The sequence below is a fragment of the Oncorhynchus keta genome, chromosome 2, assembly GCF_023373465.1.
Source record: "Oncorhynchus keta strain PuntledgeMale-10-30-2019 chromosome 2, Oket_V2, whole genome shotgun sequence".
In the NCBI taxonomy this organism is placed as follows: domain Eukaryota; kingdom Metazoa; phylum Chordata; class Actinopteri; order Salmoniformes; family Salmonidae; genus Oncorhynchus; species Oncorhynchus keta.
The window spans coordinates 52,886,196-52,907,726 of NC_068422.1; the positions used below are offsets into that span (position 1 = coordinate 52,886,196).

Here is a 21,531-nt window from a genome sequence, read left to right on the forward strand (position 1 = left end):
AGATGACATCCCTAGCCGCATCCTCAGAGCATGTGCAGACCAGCTAGCTGGCTGGTGTGTTTACGGACATATTCAATCCCAGTCTGCTGTACCCACATGCTTCAAGATGGCCACCATTATTCCTGTACCCAAGAAAGCAAAGATAACTGAACTAAATGACTACCACCCCATAGCACTCACTTCTGTCATCATGAAGTGCTTTGAGACTAGTCAAGAATCATATCACCTCCAACTTACCTGCCACCTTAGACCCACTTCAGTTTGCATATTACCCCAACAGGTCCACAGACGATGCAACCTCCATCACACTGCACAATCCCATCTTGACAAGAGGAATATCTATGTAAGAATGCTATTCATTGACTACAACTCAGCATTCAACACCATAGTAACCTCCAATTGTGCAATTGGGTCCTGGACTTTCTGACTGGCCACTCTCAGCTGGTGAAGGTAGGAAACAACATCTCCACTTCACTGATCCTCAACACTGGGGCCCCACAAGGGTGCGTTCTCAGCCCCGTCCTGTACTCCCTGTTCACTCATGACTGCGTGGCAATGCACTCCTCCAACTCAATCATCAAGTTTGCAGACGACATAACAGTAGTGGGCTTGATTACCAACAACGACGAGAGCCGACAGGGATCGTGGACTTCAGGAAACAGCAGAGGGAGCACCCCCCTGTCCACATCGACGGGACAGTAGTGGAGAAGGTGGAAAGTCCTCGGCGTACACATCACAGACAAACTGAAATGGTCCACCAACACAGACAGTTTGGTGAAGAACTTCAGGAGGCTGAAGAAATTTGGCTTGTCATCTAAAACCCTCACAAACTTTACAGATGCACAATTGAGAGCATCCTGTCGGGCTCCATCACCGCCTAGTAAGACAACTGCACCAGCCTCAACCGCAAGGCTCTCCAGAGGGTAGTGCGGTCTGCACAACGCATCACCTGGGGCAAACTACCTGCCCTCCAGGACACCTACAGCACCCGATGTCACAGGAAGGCCACAAAGATCAAGGACAACAACCACCCGAGCCACTGTCTGTTCATCCCGCTACCATCCAGCAGGCGAGGACAGTATATGTGCATCAAAGCTGGGACCGAGAGTCTGAGAAATAGCTTATATCTCAAAGACGGTTGAACAGCCATCACGAACACAGAGAAGATGCTGCCTACATACAGACTCAAATCATTAGCCACTTTAATGGATCACTGGTTATGTAATGTTTACATATCTTACAGTATGTATATATGAGATGAGTTATGTATTTTATACCATCTATTGCATCTTGCCTATGCCGCTCGGCAATCGTTCATCCATATTTTTATATGTACTTATTCTTATTCCATTCTTTTACATTTCTGTGTATTAGGTAGTAGTTGTGAAATTGTTAGATTACTTGTTAGATATTACTGCAATGTCGGAACTAGAAGCACAAGCATTTCGCTACACTCGCATTAACATCTGCTAACCATGTGTATGTGACCAATCATTTGATTTGATTAACAGTTGGGTTGAAACAAGGTCAAAATATTTGAACTTCAATTACTTTTTCGAAAATCGAAATAGTCTTTTGTTGAAACAATGAAATCACACTGAAAATGTTGGTTGAAATAACATGGAAACCATGTAGATTCCACCCGTCTTTGCCCAGTGACAGGCCTACACTTTCCAGTCACGACGGGCTGAAACCTTACCACCTCTGTCGCCCATGCCTGCCTGTTTCCCAGACTCTGCAGGAACCCAATCCTGTATTCATCGCTAATGCTTCATTAAAGATTCATACATTTTAGTGGTTTATTGAGGGCAGTCCAGAAACTGTACTGTCAGCGGCATGGAAAGGTCACAAGAAAAACTGATATTAATAGGTGCACTGGGATTCTTCTGCCGTCGCCATCGATTTTCTCTTAAATGTGACTAAATATCAACGGGTCTACAGGTGAGAGAGCGGCTTCTTTGGAACCTGTGTGGGAGGAAAATAGTTCAAGTAAATTTGGAGGTTTTGGGCTTTGACTGGAATAGCAGATATTTCCTATCTGTGAAATTGTATGATCGTCATTTTGGTGTATAGACATTTATGTGTGTTTGAAAATGTCTGTTTATAGGCTACTGTGCCAAAGATGGGATATTGGTATCCATACTAGAACCAGTTTCCTGGATTAATATGACCAATTCTGGACCAAGAACTGATTTTTAAAAATCTGTGTCTGGAAAAACTGGCCTACAAGATGCATTACATACAATGTCACAAAATGCTCCATCCATTAAACACTTGCTGTCTGTGTCCCAATGGCACCCTATTCCCTACATTGTGCACTTATTTTGACCAGTGCCTTATGGTCAAAAGTAGTGTACTATGTAGGCAATGGGGTGCCATTTGGGACACACACTTTCAATACTTAGTGCACTGCTAAGGGGCCTTTTAATGCCGTCTCAGATATCAATGCTCGTCTGGTATCGTCGCCATCCTCACAGAATGAAATAGAAGCCAAAAGCATCTAATGAAACTAAAACAGGTTGGCTATAGTTTACACAGATTTTAATAATAGTCCTGAGAGCGTTGCGCTAGCAATGCCAAGATTGTGCTTTCAATTCCCGCATGGATCAGACAAACTGTATTCACCCGCACTGTACTTAAAGGGGAAGTTTCCTGGCACAGATTAAGCCAAGTAGTGGAAGAAAATGTCAAATCAATGGAGAATCTCCATTGAAAATGCTTCTTAGTCCAGGATTAGGTTGAATCTGTGTCCAGGAAACCACCCTGAAATTGCCATAAAAGATTAATATAACAATAGCTGACTAATCATACACTTTGCTGATTGACTGGTTATCACAGACATTATTCATTCTGAAATGGGCTCAGTTGGTAATAATGTGTTTAAGATGTAACTGAACCCATGCTTTTGTGATAATTTTTCTGGAATCTAATATAAGTCTAATATACATGGGTTTCACTCGCTGCCCTGACATCAGCCTTTCTATTGCATTAGTAAATGAATCAGACTCCAACTAATGTGTCCACCTCGAGTCTTAAGAGAACACTTTCGTGTACGCCTGGGCAGACCTAGCGATATGGGGCCTGTTTTTAAAATGCCCCCCTAACCGAAATTATCCCCCGTAAATTATCTGCTATGATTATTATCTGACAATTAAAAATACCTTGTTCATATAAGTGTTTAATTTCTATGAAGCTGTCACACAATGTCACACAATGTAAAATGTATGAATAACATATATTTTACATTAAACAGTCAGTGTAATTTAAAACCTATGAAACATAGCTAAAGCAGCCTGTGTGTACATACACACACTCACTTTCAAACTCTACAATTTTGTAGATTCACTGCCTTAAATTGCACATTCCAAAAACATTTGTGTTCAATGACCTTCTATTAAACAAAATTGGAGGTTAAATTGTGTGTATGGATTACATTTGTATGGCCAGCCAAGAACCAGCTAAATGACAGGACTCCTTGTTTGCTGTGCTGCAAATGGATGTCTTTTACCCTTAACAGCATTTCATCTTCAAATCCCCCTTTACCACTATTGAGCCACTGGCAGCTACAGATCCCATTTCCTAATAACCAACACACAAACTCACAGGCTACTCTCTCTCACACACCCACACCCACACAGTGGTAATAACAGTGCTAAGATGTAAGAATGAACAGAAAATCAGCTCTGACGATAATGGATAAGATCAAATGAATTATCTGGATTTTAGATTTCTTGAACCGCTCGTTTTTAAAATAGAACGGATGCCAAGCTTAAAACGAGATAGGGAATAGGGCAGAAAGGTAACTGGGCTGTGTGCAGACAACTGAGCATATTGGTGGGCTAAGCATCTCTTATCCAAATTGGGGATAGTGGAGTACTACAAATTCTGCCCATGTGATGTTGGCTGCTGGCCAATGTTAGCGTTCGTTTGAAGCCACCTTTTGATCATACATAGGTTTATCTTTTATCGAAAACACTAATTAGTGGATATGAGGATGGCATCAAATACCCACCTTGCGTGTTTGTAAAAATCTCCATACACAAAAGCACATGGGCACCACACACGCAAGCACACGTAAATGCGCACACACACACACTTAACAAATTATTTTTGTAATTCAGAGCAGCTGCAAGTGGGTATACTGTCGCCAATAAACAGCTATTTACATCACCATAAAACTCTGCTACAGCCATCATGGCACAGAGCCAACAGCATGCACAGTGCCAGCAAACACTAAGTAGCAAACTACCTGTTAAATGTGTGAATGTGTGTAGACTGCACACAGACACCATGCACACGTGCCGTTGAAATAGGATGTACGCACATTCATACAAGAGCTGACAACATAGGCATGTTTGTTCTGAGTTGCATATTTCTACCGAAACATTGTGCCCTGCTGAACACGGCCCAGTGTTTGTTCATGCTCCTCCCTCCATCCATCTCTCCATGAGACATGAGACATTGACCACACTACACCTCCTCTCATCCAGTTTATTACTTTATTTTTTAGCAACAAAAGGGAACAAAAGAAAACGAAGGCTACAGAATTCTCTTATCCATTTTTTCTTAAAATGTCAAACAAAAAATGCAGCACTATGCTAATGTGTAAGTAAAATAACATTTCAAAAAACAAATAGGGTTAAATAAGGGTTTTTCTTTCAGATACACAATATTATTTTACGACAATTCAATTTCTATTACATTTTTCCTCCCCGCTCTGCTTGTAGCCCCACAGCCCCACCTATGGCCAGGCCCCAACCTCTCACTCAGTGTTTGCTCTTTGGCAAGAAGAGGTGTGTGTGTGTGTGTGTGTGTGTGTGTGTGTGTGTGTGTGTGTGTGTGTGTGTGTGTGTGTGTGTGTGTGTGTGTGTGTGTGTGTGTGAGAGAGAGAGAGCAAGCAAGTGAGAAAATCAATACTGTGGAGAAATGAGAATGAAAGAGGGAAGGATTAATGGAGAGTAAGGTGGGTGAGAGCAAGACATGCTGTCTGGAAATGGAATGGAGAGAGTGAAAGGAGAAAGACAGTGGTGTGCGACGGGCAAGGGCAGGAAGAAGAGAATCTGTGAAAGAAAGAGGGAGTTAGAATCCCACCGAGGGGTCGGGGATGGCATCGAGAGACAGAGGCGTCGCAGAAACATTTCAAACAGTGGGGGCTAATGGGAAATTAAGTCCATGGCTAAGATATTATGGGTTATATCGAGCAAAACCTGAACAACCATGAGCGTCCCACTGAAGAACTTTGTCAAAAGGTTATCCACAAATTCAGCACAGTCCAATGTGTACCACTTGATTTTTCTTAGCTGTCCTTGTGCTCTGCGCATGTGGGCTGAACTGTATGTAAGAGTGTTTGTGTATGTTTGTGCGCAGGGAGAACCAGATTCCGATAGAGGCACATATAGAGGTCTCGTGACAGCTCTTTGCTTTTGTGTCCATCTTAGTAGTTTATCCTTGGCCAGCACCCGTAGTAGCATGAACATCATGGCCAAAGGAAATCTCAAGGGGTGTGTTATCCGTCTCCATAGCGACTGAAACTCACTCGGGGACATGGATTAAATCCCTGACAGACAGACTGTTCCATTTTTATTCCAACCCCACTAACTAGGGGGCGATCGGTGTCTGTTGTCTAGAAAGGAAGTTCTCTCTCCCAAGATACAGAAAATGGCTGCTGTGTCAACAGCAGCAGGCAGGTCAGAAAGGGAGGGGAAGGGAGTTGCAATAGTCCAACCCCCCTGCCTCTCCCCCTGTAAACCCCTCTCATTGGATTCTCCCACAACCTGAGGTGGTGGTGATGATGATAGGGACAGTTGCAATAAGCAGCAGATGGCTTTAGTTTTTTCTGAACAGGGATGTCCCTGATCTGGAGATGGGAGGGGTTAAGGCTGAGAAGCAGTGGTGGGTGTGACACGCTCAAAAGTCATAGGTCAAAATCACAAAACAGTGGAGGGAGAGGGATTCGAGGGATGTCTTGGGGTGGTAGGTGCTCCTTATGTACAGATCTAAGATCAGCTTAACCTCCCTTGCATCATACCCTTAATCAGTGGGTTGACCTGAACTAAAAACTGACCTTAGTTCAGTGTTTAGGGTGTAACTTCATCCCACTCTGTGATAGTGATGACATGAGGGGGCTCTGGTCTTGAGGTTGGTAGACAGGGAAGTGACAGATAGGTGGCTTTAGCAGTCCCTTGTCAGGGCACGAAAACTAGAAGTGCTTTGTCTGCTTATTTGAGGTGAGAGCATTGTCACAACAAAAAGTGGCAGTGGGGACAAGAGTGAGTATAAAGTGAGCATTTGTCTCCGTCCCCATTTGCCACCCTTTCCCCGAAGTCTCCACTGACACACTTTCTCACATTGATTTAACAACGCAACCAATGCCTTACACCAATCCTATACTTTTAAGAAATCCATGACGGGGTCTGTACAAGTGCACATTTCTGGACAAAGATGAATGATTTAGGACGCAGCCTCTTTCCTCTTCCTCGCTCTCATCGTCGGGGTTGGGGATGGGGGGGGGGTTCAGGTGCACTCCTCACCGATGCGCTGGCATGAGCGGCCCACCTTGCGATCCAGCTTGACCATCTTGAGGGCGGCTTCTTCACGCCCGCGCCCCAGGTGGTCGAAGAGGCAGTCGTGCTGCTCGGGAAGCCGGTGGAGCATGCAGAACACATAGCCTGTTGGTGAGAAGGTGATATGTTTTTTTACTTTTTATATATAGCATGAGTTGACACACCCAAAAATGTTGAAGTGGTGCTGACTATGCTCTTTGCCGAACGGAACGAGTGTGATCGTATACTCCCTTAAAAGACCTTTGCTTGAAAAACTAGGAAAACGCATTATCAATAGTAATGTTTGTCCATTTTGAGAAGCTGTAGCCAGTACACACTCTCTCAAAATAGTCCGAATTAATCTAACAAGAAGTCTGTCATTCATTCTGACGGTTTGCCGAATAGATCTTAGTCGTACAATTTTACATCTAAGTAAGATGTTTGGTGAAGTATTTCTCAATGAAAAATGTGCATGAAAATGAGTCGTCTCATTAAAAGACTATTGAAGAATCCATACTGTTGACCAATCACCGATGAAGGGGCGTAGACTTCGGCTCCAAACTTCGGCTTGCCTCCAAAAAATAATGTGTGCCTGAACAGCCGTAAAAACCCTCACCAAAGTCCAAAACTAACAAAAACATCACAGAATGTTGTCATAGATGTACAAACTCTACCAAACTGTTTCAGCTGGGAAGCATACGCCTTGTGGACATTTCCAAACCTAAATACATGTAATGCATTCTTCAACATAGGGGAGTTGTGGAGTGGGGAGAAAATGAGGCAGGAGAAACGTTGTTCTCCTTTTTCAAATGGTTTACAGATGTGTCGTTGCACCAATAGTTAAACTCCCTTACTTTTCTGGCCCTCCCCCAGTTTTTTTAGGCATCATTTTGTCCTCTTTGGGAGCACCCTTGTTGTTAGGCTACATATTTTGATGGTGACGGGCAGGAAAGGGGGACAAAAAAGATTAAATGAAGATGTGAATAGATAGAGAGGAGATTAAGAGAGGAGATGGAGAAGGGGAGTAAGGGTGCACTTTTTCAAATTCTTTCAAAAGTTAAATTGGGCACAGACCATGATCCCCTAGCTATAGTATAGTGGCAACATTTTCTCTAATACGTCAATACATCCAGATCCAATTCAATAGAACAGAGACAAGCAAATGCATCTCCACGTTGTAAAGCTTCAACCCCAGCTAATGCAATTGCAGCTAATGCAGCTACCAGGGTTTTGTGGAGGGCCGACACAATGGAGACTCAATGGGGAGGATCGCTGGTGGTAGTGGCTTCACTGGCAATGATACTCAGGCAGCTTAGCTCCTAAGGACTGAGAACAGAGTATAGAGACTAAAGTATTCTAATGCTATTATACTCTATTCTCAGTTCTGTGTTCACGAGAACACCAATGAGTACATCAAACACCGAATCTCAAATCAGTCCTAAGAAGCAACAACACCTGTCTTCAATACTCTACGCCTGAAACATGTAATCACAAACCAATTCTTAGGAGCTAGGACTGACCTCGAGTCAGTCATTAGGAGGTACAACACCCACCTTCTTCAATACACTCCAGCCTGAGTATCATTGTCAGTCAAAGATCCCTGATCTCAAATCAGCCCTTAGGAGCTAAGCTGCCTGAGTATCATTGCCAGTGAAGACACTACCACCAGCGATCCTCCCCATTGAGTCTCCATTGTGTCAGTCCTCCACAAAGCCCTGGTAGCTGAAAGGAGTCTCAATAATACAGAGAGAGAGAACGACTCGTTAGTTACATTGGGAGTCTTAATGTATTCGTTAATATGCATAATGTTCCTGACAGCAACGAACACTGATTAAAGTCTCAGAGCGACAGCGACCGAAGCGCCCTTTAATTGAAGAGTGGCAGAGGCAATTATTAAGCCATGCACAGGAATGAATAAAGAAAGATGTGGTAGTGTGTGGGGTGGTGTGGTGCTACAGCAGGGCTAGCATGGAGCCGAAGGTAATGGTGGAAGAGGGAGTGGCTGATGGACGCAAAAGGGGAGTGGGACAGGGGAGAGTGTGGCTTGGTGGGAGTATGAGGAGAAAGAGGTTTGGTGACTAAAGTAACTGGTGTGTGTCCCTGAAGTGGTGTGTGTGTGACTGTTGTGTACTTATGGACACATGCACCGTACACACACACACACACCCTCTGACATGTAAAATGCTAACAGATGTACCTACTTGTGTTAACAGTTAACACACAACTTCAAACAGAGCATGGTTAATATAAGATAAAGGTACAAAGCTATTGCACTGAAAAACGATCACAGCCAAAAACAAAGCACAGCCAATAGATAAACGGATCAAGTGAGGTACTTCTACTGACAAACAGCAGGGAAAGTGCTTTCTCGAGTGATAGTTAACTTCGCTGTGAAAATGCTGCTAGCTTTAAACGCGCCATCAATTTGGCGGCAAAGCATTCAGTCACTAACAGCGAGACGTATCATTAAGCCATCATTAGAATGACTTGTTGTCATAATAAATAGCAGTGCTAATAAAGCACGGGCATTGGCTTCAGTAATGACACATTAAGTAGCCTACAACTACTGCTTTGTGGCTGAAATGATAGGCTTACTAACATGATATGATTGTTATCAGATACAGTATATATATATATATATATATATATATATAGCTAAGCCTTAGAGGTAGCTCATTCAAAGTGATTTATACTATTGATTTGTACTTGCTGTTGACAACATGAAAATAGGGGTAGTCAACTATGCTAGTGCTAAATATTAGTAAAGTAACACCAAGTTAGTTTAGCTGATTATCTGTATCCGTCTAGTTGTCTCTAAGCTTAGGCCAATCAGAGTTGGGGTCACTTCCCTTTTAATTCAGTCAATTCAGGACGTGACCTGAAATTCCATTTAACCTTTTCTTAATATATATACATTTTTTAAACAGTTAAGAATATTGGAATTTCAGTTAACTTCAAGAATTCACTGCAATAAAATGGAATTTACCCCAACATTGTGGCCTATTTCTTTGAGTGAGGCCTAAATCTATGCCTCCAGGTCTGCAGTTCTAGAAGACGAGGGTAAAGCATCTTATGCGTCAGTTCTTAACTCTGATGAGTTGAGTCTATGTATGAAGTTTCATTTTTATGAAAAACAAGTTCATTAGCTCAAAGTAGGTTTCTTAAAACAGTATTACAGTTTTGTGTGTCAAGTACAAAATCTCAGTCCAGTTCTAATGCTCCAGAGGAAAGTAAAGAAAGGGAATCGCTTTCTGTCCCGGAATGAGGCCTAAACAAAAGCAGAAATGTGCTGTTAGATTTGTATTACCACTGAGAAATATCAGTACAGTATTTTTGTCAAGTTTGAGTATATACAGTGCATTTGGAAATAATTCAGACTCCTTGCCTTTTTCCAAAATGTGTTATGTTACAGCCTCATACTGAAATTGATTAAATAGTTGCTTTTCCTCAATCTACACACACTCCATAATGACAAAGCAGAAACAGGTTCAGAATTTATTAAAAACAAAAACAAAGAAATATCACATTTACATAGGGATTCTGACCTTTTCCTCAATACTTTGGCAGCGATTATAGCCTTGAGTCTCCTTGGGTATGACGCTGCAAGCTAGGCACACCTGTATTTGGCGAGTTTCTCTCATTCTTCTTTGCAGATCCTCTCAAGCTCTGTCAGGTTGGATGGGGAGCGTCGCTTCACAGCTATTTTCCCATCTCTCCAGAGATGTTCGATCAGGTTCAAGTCTGGGCTCTGGCTGGGCCACTCAAGGACCTTCAGAGACTTGGCCTGAAGCCACTCTTGTGTTGCCTCGGCTGTGTGCTTAGGGTCATTGTCCTGTTGGAAGGTGAACCTTCACTCCAGTCTGAGGTCCTGAGCGCTCCAAAGCAGGTTTTCATCAATAATCTCTGTACATTGCTCTGTTCATCTTTCCCTCGATCTCCCAGTACCTGCTGCTGAAAAACATCCCCAGAGCATGATGCTGCCACCACCATGTTTCACCATAGGGATGGTGCCAGATTTCATCCAGACATGATGCTTGGCATTCAGTTCAAAGAGTTCAATCTTTGATTTATCAAACCAGAGAATCTTGTTTCTCATGGTCTGAGAGTCTTTAGGTGCCTTTTGGCAAACTCCAAGCGGGATGTCATGTGGCTTTTCCAGAGGAGTGCTGCAGAGATGGTTGTCCTTCTGGACGGTTATCCCCTCTCCACAGAGGAACTCTGGAGCACTGTCAGAGTGACCATTGGGTTCTTGGTCACCTCCCTGACCAAGGCCCTTCTACTCTGATTTCTCAGTTTGGCCGAGCAGCCAGCTCTAGGAAGAGTCTTGTTGGTTACAAACTTCTTCCATTTAAGAAAGACACCACTGTGTTCTTGGGAACCTTCAATGCTGCTGAAATGTTTTTGTGCCTCGACACAATCCTGTCTCGGAGCTCTACGGACAATTCCTTCAACCTCATGGCTTGGTTTGTGCTCCGACATGCACTGTCAACTGTGGGATCTTATATAGTGGTGTGCCTTTCTAAATCATGTCCAATCAATTGAATTTACCACAGGTGGACTCCAAGTTGTAGAAACATCTCAAGGATGATCAATGGAAACAGAATGCCCGAGCTCAAATTTGAGTTGTACAAGCAAAGGGTCTGAATACTTAGGTAAATAAGTATATACTGTATAATTTTTTTAAATACATTTGCAAACATTTCTAAAAACATGTTTTTGCATTGTCATTATGGGGTATTGTGTGTAGATTGATGAGAAACATGCTTTATTTAATCCATTTTAGAATAAGGCTGTAGCCTATCAAAATGTGTAAAAAGTCAAGGGGTCTGAATACTTTCCGAATGCACTGCACTGCGTGTCAACAGAGGAATGTTAGCATACCTGCATTTGTATGAGAACGTGTGTGTGTGTGTGAGTGTAAGTATGTATAAGCCTCTGTGTTTGCTTGCATGTGTAAAAGTGTCCCATATGTTTGTGTAACCTTTATTTAACTAGGCAAGTCAGTTAAGAACAAATTCTTATTTACAATGACGGCCTACCCCGGACGACACTGGGCCGATTGTGAGAAGCCGTATGGGACTCTCAAAATTGTCCGGATGTTATACAGCCTGGATTCTAACCAGGGACTGTAGTGACGCACTGCATCTCAATGCAAGAGGCCTTAGACCACTGAGCCACTCAGGAGACATGTAGGCCTATGTCTGTTTATGTTTTTATGAGTGCGTGTGTACTGACCACAGCGGCAGGAGCCGAGCTCTTGCTGTACCAGCTCCAGTTTGGTATGGCATCGGTGGCAGCGCCGGCTTCCCTTCTGCTTGGGACCCCCATTGGTAGATGACGACTCCTTAGACCCGGAGCCCACCCGTGCGCTCTTCTCTGGGGATGCGTCACTCTCTGACTCAGAGGCTGCTCGAACACAAAAAGAAAACACACACAACAAGGCCACACAGATCCATTAAGAGTGTTTTTTAGTGAAGGGTCGTACGCGAACAAACGGCTCTTTTTGAACAAATCTTCATGGTGAACGTTAGGAACCTAAACACATCGATGAAAGAGATGTTCATTTGGCTCGCTGATTTGCATACTGCCACTACTGCTTATTGAGGTCAAAACAAAGTTTTGCAGCAGATAACTTACAAAATAATTAGTCTAAGCCTTCGGTGGGTTCTAAGCTGACATATGTAATTTTTTTAAGATAGCTAAATGATCCATAGAATGACTATTAGCAATAAAATACTGAATTTCACCTTTATTATAGTCCAGTGAAATGAACATGAATCCAAGTGTTATTTCATAGATTTGATGTATTCACTATTCTACCATACAGAAAATGAAGAAAAACCCATATATATATATATATATGGGTTTTTCTTCATTTTGTGTATGGTAGAATCATTTCTGTATGGTAGAATAATAGTGAATACATCAAATCTATGAAATAACACTTGGAATCAGTGGTTGAAAAACTAGTTTTAATGACTCCAACCTAAGTGTATGTAAACTTCCGACTTCAACTGTACATACCCCAACAAGAAGCTATGGATTACAGGCAACATTTGCACTTAGCTAAAGGGTAGAGCTGCCACTTTCAAGGAGCGGGACTCTAACCCGGATGTTTATAAGAAATCCCGCTATGCCCTCCGACAAACCATCAAACAGGCAAAGCGTCAATACAGGACTAAGATCGAAACGTACGACACCTGCCCGACGTTCGTTAGATGTGGCAGGGCTTGCCAACTATTACAGACTAAAAAAGGGAAGCACAGCTGAGAGCTGCCCAGTGGCACTAGCCTACCAGACGAGACAAATAACTTCTATGCTCGCATTGAGGCAAGTAACACAAACATGCATGAGAGCATCAGCTGTTCCGGACAACTGTGTGATCACGCCCTCCACATCCGACGTGAGTAAGACCTTTAAACTGGTCGACATTCAAAAAGCTGCAGGGTCAAACGGATTACCAGGATGTGTACTCTGAGCATGCGCTGACCACCTGGCAAGGGTCTTCACTGACATTTAACATCTCCCTGTCTGTAATGCCAACATGTTTCAAGCAGACCACCATAGTCCCTGTGCCCAAGAACACTACGTAACCTGCCTAAATGACTACCGACCCGTAGCACTCACGTCTGTAGCCATGAAATACTTTAAAAAAGGCTGGTCATGGCTCACATCAACACCATTATCCCAGAAATCCTAGACTCACTTAAAATTGTATACCGCACCAACAGATCCACAGATGATGCAATCTCTGTTGCACTCCACACTTCCCTTTCCCAACTGGACAAAATGAACACCTATGTGAGAATGCTGTTCATTGACTACAGCTCAGCATTCAACACCACAGTGCCCTCAAAGCTCATCACTAAGCTAAGGACCCTGGGACTAAACACTGGATTCTGGATTCTGTACTTCAAGACGGGCCGCCCCCAGGTGGTAAGAGTAGGTAACAAGACACCCGCCACACTTATCCTCAACACGGGGGCCCTTCAGGGGTGCGTGCTCAGTCCCCTCCTGTACTTCCTGTTCGCATGACCGCATGGCCAGGCATGATTCCAACACCATCATTAAGTTTGCTGATGACAACAATGGTAGGCCTGATCACTGACAATGATGAGACAGTCTATAAGGAGGTCAGAAACCTGACCGTGTGGTGCAAGGACAACAACCTCTCCCTCAATGTGATCAATCAAATTTTATTTATATAGCCCTTCGTACATCAGCTGATATCTCAAAGTGCTGTACAGTGATCAAGACAAAAGGAGATGATCGTGGACTACAGGAAAAGGAGGACTGAGCACACCCCCATTCTCATCGACGGGCTGTAGTGGAGCAGGTTGAGAGGTTCAAGATCCTTGGTGTCCACATCACCAACAAACTAACATGGTCCAAGCACACCAAGACAGTCGTAAAGAGGGCACGACAAAACCTATTCCCCCTCAGGAGAATGAACATATTTGGCATAGGTACTCAGATCCTCAAAAGGTTTTACAGCTGCACCATCGAGAGCATCCTGACGTGTTGCATTACTGCCTGGTATGACAACCGCTTGGCCTCCGACCACAAGGCACTAGAGGGTAGTACATACGGCCCAGTACATCACCGGGGCCAAGCTTCCTGCCATCCAGGACCTCTATACCAGGCGGCGTCAGAGAAAGGCCCTACAAATTGTCAAAGACTCCAGTCGTATATTGTTCTCTAGGTCTAAGAGGCTTCTAAACAGCTTCTACCCCCAAGCCATAAGACTCCTGAACAGCTAATCAAATGGCTACCCAGACTATTTGCATTGTCCCATCCTACGCTGCAGCTACTCTCTGTTACCTATGCATAGCCACTTTAATAACTCTAACCTCATGTACATAATTACCTCAATTACCTCGACACCGGTGCCCCCCGCACATTGACTCTGTACTGGTACCCCCTGTATATAGCCCTGCTATTGTTATTTATTGCTGCTCTTTAATTATTTGTTATTCTTATCTCTTACTTTTTTAGGGATTTTCTTAAAACTGCATTGTTGGTTAAGGGCTTGTAAGTAAGCATTTCACTGTAAGGAGAAACACCTACTCATGTTGTATTCGGTGTGTGTGATAGATCAAATTTGATTTGAGACATGTTTGTGCCATCATGTGCATTAGTAGCACAATTTCGAACCTTTTGACATTCGTTTTTACTTATGTTGACTTTCCCATATTGACGTTTTAAGTTTCGGCAAACTTTTCTTTGCGGATATACAATCATCGCAAATTGAATTATGGGGTGTTTCAGGCCCCAAAGTGAACATCACTGTACACTTGCAAACTCGATCAAAAACAAGGGCTGAGGAGCTTACGTTAAGAACTTCCCTTGTTTTGCTAATCATTTGGATCAACTTCCAAGACAGTGACGGGGATTCCCCCAAGGGCATAAGACGAGGGTAAGTGGAAGAGGATGTCTTTTATGAGTTTGAAATTCAGCCAGGTGCTTGATGATAAGTTGAATCAGGTGTACTACCTCTGTAATACATCAAATGCAAGGAACGGCTGAGGGTCCCCAAGGAGATGTTTGAGAAATGCTGCATTGGGCTAATTAAAGCAAGTCCCCCATCACATTCTACAACAAAATAACAGACAACAATGATACCCATATACAGTACTTTAGTTAAAATGGTTGCCTTTGACAAAATTAGTCAAGCATCTGCCCAGAAGTCAGTTTTAGGTCAGGATTTTTCTCCTCCATCCCAGAGACGTTTCTTTCCTCACTGGTTCGGCTGTGGGACAAAGATCTTTGCTCGATACATTTCTGAGAACTAGGCCAAGTTGACCGGCGAATCTTTGGCATTCCCGATCGATTCCTTCGCACCCATTATCCTATGGAATCTCTCTGGGTGCACCATGTAAGGAATAGCGTGCAATTTGGAATGTAGAAGTCCCTTTGGTATCTCCAGTCTTTCTGCCTTTTTAATGGGACTTCTTTTTAGCAACGAGGGCCCTCAATGGAGGATAGAAACATGTGATCTCCAGCAGAGGAAGAGGAGTTCCTTAGTCGTTTAAGTCTCGCTGACAAATGTGTGTGTGCGTGCATGTGTGTCTACTCCTTAATGTCAACCTTAATAAGATAGAAAGGCCATATATTGCAGCCATATTACATAATACTATGGTCACTTCACTTACTTGCTCACTGAAATGCGGGTGCAGTTTCAATTGCATGGGGAATATACTTAATGAAAACTACCTAACAAATGTGAGGTAGTCTACTTTCCCCATATCTCCCCTTATTGCTTTCAATTTACAGTCTACCTATCGGGTCAATTAACTCTGCCATTTTGGATCAATTAACAGTGGTTGATTCCAATTCCCTCCGACACCAGTCTCACTCCATTCCGGCTCCGTTAAGTCGAGTCGACAGGCCCGTAGTGGGAACACGGCACCTGACACGGAAACCTAGTGTTATGTCCGTCGAGGCGTAGCTACCTGAGTTGCAGGGCCGTTTTGTGGGGGTGGATACCAGTATGCCGTGGGCTGTGTCTGTGCTGGAGACTTCTGGAAGAGAAAGGGGAAAAAAGAAAGAAAAGAGAGCCTTGTGGTTGGTGCAATCCATCAACTACAAAGAGCAGACAGACAGACATGGAGGGTCAAGGTATGATGCAACCTAGTTATTTTCTGACTGTGTGTGTATATATACACACACACACACACACACACACACACAGTGGGGAGAACAATTATTTGATAACCTGCAAAATCGGCAGTGTTTCCTACTTACAAGGCATGTATGATTTGTATCATAGGTACACTTCAACTGTGAGAGGCGGAATCTAAAACAAAAATCCAGAAAATCACATTGTATGATTTTCAAGTAATTAATTTGCATTTTATTGCATGACATAAGTATTTAATCACCTACCAACCAGTAAGAATTCCAGCTCTCACAGACCTGTTAGTCTTTCTTTAAGAGGCCCTCCTGTTCCCCACTCATTACCTGTACTAACTGAACCTGTTTGAACTCGTTACCTGTATTAAAGACACCTGTCCACACACTCAATCAAACAGACTCCAACCTCTCCACAATGGCCAAGACCAGAGAGCTGTGTAAGGACATCAGGGATAAAATTGTAGACCTGCACAAGGCTGGGATGGGCTACAGGACAGTAGGCAAGCAGCTTGGTGAGAAGGCAACAACTGTTGGCGCAATTATTCGAAAATGGAAGAAGTTCAAGATGACGGTCAATCACCCTCGGTCTGGGGCTCCATGTAAGATCTCACCTCGTGGGGCATCAATGATCATGAGGAAGGTGAGGGCTCAGCCCAGAACTACACAGCAGGACCTGGACAATGACCTGAAGAGAGCTGGGTCCACAGTCTCAAAGAAAACCATTAGGAACACACTACGCCATCATGGATTAAAATCCTACAGCGCACGCAAGGTCCCCCTGCTCAAACCAGCGCATGTCCAGGCCTGTCTGAAGTTTGCCAATGACCATCTGGATGATCCAGAGGAGGAATGGGAGAAGGTCATGTGGTCTGATGAGACAAAAATAGAGCTTTGTGGTCTAAAACTCCACTCGCCGTGTTTGGAGGAAGAAGAAGGATGAGTACAACCCCAAGAACACCATCCCAACTGTGAAGCATGAAGGTGGAAACATCATTCTTTGGGGATGCTTTTCTGCAAAGGGGACAGGACGACTGCACCGTATTGAGGGGAGGATGGATGGGGCCATGTATCGCGAGATCTTGGCCAACAACCTCCTTCCCTCAGTAGGAGTGGCCTAGCCAGTCTCCAGACCTGAACCCAATAGAACATCTTTGGAGGGAGCTGAAAGTCCGTATTGCCCAGCGACAGCCCTGAAACCTGAAGGATCTGGAGAAGGTCTGTATGGAGGACTGGGCCAAAATCCCTGCTGCAGTGTGTGCAAACCTGGTCAAGAACTACAGGAAACATATGATCTCTGTAATTGCAAACAAAGGTTACTGTACCAAATAATAAGTTCTGCTTTTCTGATGTATCAAATACTTATGTTATGCATTAAAATGGAAATGAAATACTTAAAAATTATACAATGTGATTTTCTGGATTTTTGTTTTATATTCCGTCTCTCACAGTTGAAGTGTACCTATGATAGAAATTACAGACCTCTACATGCTTTGTAAGTGGGAAAACCTGCAAAATCGGCAGTGTATCAAATACTTGTTCTCCCCACTGTATAGATTTATTATTATTTATTCCCCCACCCCCATGTATTTTTCCATGGAGGCATTTAATAGACTAATGTTGTTTTGTGGCCCTAAAATGTCCATCTTTACATCTAGACATTTTAAGTTTGGATAGAGTCACCTATTTAGAAGTGAAACAACGCAGTTTTACAGTTCAATTGGTAGAATTGTAGATAATTATATAGGGGTAAGGCAGCCAATGCTGAATCTGACTTACTCAAACTTTTCTAGACTTGCTGGAAGAGCAACTTGGCAGCATTAATCCTTTTCGTGACATATAAATGGTATCCAATGAATGGGATCCAAATTATCTTTACATTTGGCTTACTTAGCTACTTATGATTTATTTCATTAGCACTTTTTTCTCCCCAATTTTGTGGTATCCAATTGGTAGTTACAGTCTTGTCTCATCGCTGCAAGTCCTGTATGGACTCGGGAGAGGCGAAGGTCGAGAGAGGCGAAGGTCAAGAGCCACGCGTCCTCGAAACACGACCCAACCAAGCCTCATTGCTTCTTGACACAATGACCGCTTAACCCGGAAGCCAGCCACACCAATGTGTCGGAGGAAACACTGTACACCTGGCAACCGTGTCAGCCCGGCCCACCACAGCAGTCGCAAGAGTGCAATGGAACAAGACCATCCCTGCAGACCAAACCCCCCGCTAACCCAGACGACGCTGGGCCAATTGTGTGCCGCCCCATGGGTCTCCCGGTCGCGGCCAGCTGCGACAGAGCCTGGACTTGAACCAGGATCTCTAGTGTATTAGACCACTGCGCCACTCGGGAGGCCCTAGCTACCTATGATATCTAATCTGTGTCTGACATGTCTTGGTCTTACAGAGGTCGAATTGAGGTTGAAAATCCAAGAGTCGATATGTGACTGACAAGTCAAGTATATTACACTAAATCGCTACAGAAATGCATTTTCCCGTTCATTTAAATGGGTCCCAGTCATGACAGATCGCTAACGTAAAGTGGACTGTAACCACCTCTTTGTATACATAACCTGGGCAGCTCTTCCAGATAGTGGAAGATCTGCCCAGTACTCCAACTGCCTTCCTTTCTCCCACCTCTCTCTCCTATGTATGCCAGGACAGATATAGCCTGGACTGGGCAGCTCCACCGTTGTTGCAGAAAATAGCAGATGTGTCCTTGGCAATAGCAGGCTCCTGGACTAAAGGAGTAAGTGTGTGTGTTTATTAAAGAAAGCAGACTGTGTCCGTCTCATGGAAACACACAAAAAGACACGAAAAATCTGTATTAACTGGTGGTCTAGGTACCACAACGTCTCTGACTTTATTGTGCATTCCCGGTTATGTTTTTTAAAATACTATGTATATGACTCGTTTCAGGAAACTAAGTGTAAATCGCACTTCACTACTTCACAGTAGCGGCATTTGAACATAAACATTTATATTTTATCAAAATGCGTTTCTTTGGACTGAAATGCCCTCTGGAACGTTAACTCTCATGTGCTTTAATAACAAACTTGTATTCCATCCATAAATACGAATACAATTGGTCAATTACCAGCCTAGTTGGTTTAGCCACAGAAAAAGTCAGGAACCTTCCCGCTAGCCATGATTGGCTGAGATAATGGGTGGGCTGGACATGTTGGGAGATGAGTTTGGATTGGTCTGCCATGTAGCATGCTTCTGTCTATAACATAAGCTGTTCAGCACGTCTTGACAGTCCTTTCTATCGCACAGTTTTTGAAAGATATAACATTATCCATCAAGAACTACACAAGTTTTGCTACTTTTCTAAACCAAATTGATGCCCTGAATTCAGCAGGTGCTATCGACAGATCAGTTGGAAAAAGTGCTGGGCTAATTTCTGCACACGGTCAGTGTGAACCGGAGTGACTTGACACAACGCTGGTCAAACAGCTACAAACAAAAATGGAGTTAAATGGTTCCAATCTGCCACAAAAGCGTTCATCCATGTATACGGGTAGGAATCTAGCTACATTTGCAGATAAGTTTCTAATTTTGTAATTTAAAGCATACTGTTAGATAACTAGCAAACGTTGCTGGCTCGCTAGCTAACGTTAAGTGTATGATCTGTGAAGTAATATGATACGAATCAGGCTATAACTAACCATGTAAATTGATTCCTAAGGTTTGTTAGCTTTAGCTACCTGCATATTCATACTACAGCTATGACAATGTTTTTATTGGTAGTAGTACGAGTTGGGTTCATTGTTTAGCTAGCTAGCTACATGTCTAAACAAGACTCTAAACACTTCGGCCGGATTATTACATGACCCATCAAATTAGCCAAGTGTGTCTGGGTGATTACGGCCATTTCATGAACATGTGTACACGTCTTTACAATAGTGACCCATCCACTTATCTAGATTTGGCTGGGGGTTGGTTACAGCATTTCCTTCACATTACCCATCAACTTAGACAAGTGTGTCGAGTAAATATTTTTATCTGGACACTCTGTTTTTGATATTGCTACTATGCAAGTAACCACTTCACTGTATCGTTTACACCTTCTGTATCCTGTGCATGTGACAAATAATCTTCAATTCTATTTGATATAGGGTGTGTTTGCCACATAGCCTCACATGTGACTCCTTAAAGATATGGATGGGGCTAAGTAATCCTTCTCACCCCCCCCCCCCCTTTAAGATTTAGATGCACTATTCTAAAGTGACTGCTCTATTTAAATGTAAATGTAAATGTAAAGCTTAAGAGTACGGAATGCCATTTGGGTCTTTGCCTGTAAAAAAAGATAAGTGTGACGTCTCAAATGGGCTTGTTGACCAATCAGGACCTGAATATGACTGCATGTCATGTAATAATCTGACGCGGTGATACATTTTCTACGTAGTTATTACTCATTGATTACACTTTCACTCATATGTCACAACGATTCATCGATATGTATGCTATTATGCTGGTAAACGCGCACCTACAGTGCTGGTCATTTTTTTAAAAGCTAGCTAGCTCATGATGCATACAATGTTCTTCCCCAAAAACATAGCAAAACGACAATCTGTTTCAGTAGCTATAGTTACCTAGGTGTCATCTAAAATAACCCTAATTTGACAGAGATCTGCTGAAATCTCACTGGATGTATTAGACTTTGATCCTTCTGTAGCTCAGTTGGTAGAGCATGGCGCTTGTAACGCCAGGGTAGTGGGTTCGATTCCCGGGACCACCCATACGTAGAATGTATGCACACATGACTGTAAGTCGCTTTGGATAAAAGCGTCTGCTAAATGGCATATATTATTATATTACTTTAAAATTGCATTAGGGGCATACTTATTTCACTGTACAGCCTTATCTATGGATTGTGGATCAATGACATGGGGTATCACGGTTGACAACTCCATTGTGTCCTCCTCCCAGAGCGCTAAGAACCTTGGCGTGATCCTGGACAACACCCTGTCGTTCTCAACTAACATCAAGGCGGTGGCCCGTTCCTGTAGGTTCATGCTCTACAACATCCGCAGAGTACGACCCTGCCTCACACAGGAAGCGGCGCAGGTCCTAATCCAGGCACTTGTCATCTCCCGTCTGGATTACTGCAACTCGCTGTTGGCTGGGCTCCCTGCCTGTGCCATTAAACCCCTACAACTCATCCAGAACGCCGCAGCCCGTCTGGTGTTCAACCTTCCCAAGTTCTCTCACGTCACCCCGCTCCTCCGCTCTCTCCACTGGCTTCCAGTTGAAGCTCGCATCCGCTTCAAGACCATGGTGCTTGCCTACGGAGCTGTGAGGGGAACGGCACCTCAGTACCTCCAGGCTCTGATCAGGCCCTACACCCAAACAAGGGCACTG

The 21,531-nt window shown here is 43.5% G+C and overlaps 1 protein-coding gene across 4 annotated transcripts in view; it reads right to left on the minus strand.

Annotated features, from left to right (window-relative positions):
• Positions 1 to 4,485: 4,485 nt before the first annotated feature.
• Positions 4,486 to 21,531, minus strand: part of LOC118402730 (AN1-type zinc finger protein 3-like) — a 47,889-nt gene continuing 30,843 nt past the window's right edge. For 3 of the 4 annotated variants that reach the window (XM_035800936.2, XM_052478574.1, XM_035800927.2), the window contains 3 exons: positions 15,995 to 16,063; positions 11,778 to 11,948; positions 4,486 to 6,668 (listed from right to left, as the gene is read on the minus strand). In XM_035800936.2, coding sequence (XP_035656829.1) covers positions 6,514 to 6,668; positions 11,778 to 11,948; positions 15,995 to 16,063 — 395 coding nt within the window. In that variant the 3' untranslated portion in view covers positions 4,486 to 6,513. Of the gene's footprint in view, positions 6,669 to 9,218; positions 9,811 to 11,777; positions 11,949 to 15,994; positions 16,064 to 21,531 lie in introns of those variants that run through there. The other variant, XM_052478580.1, reaches the window with a different exon arrangement.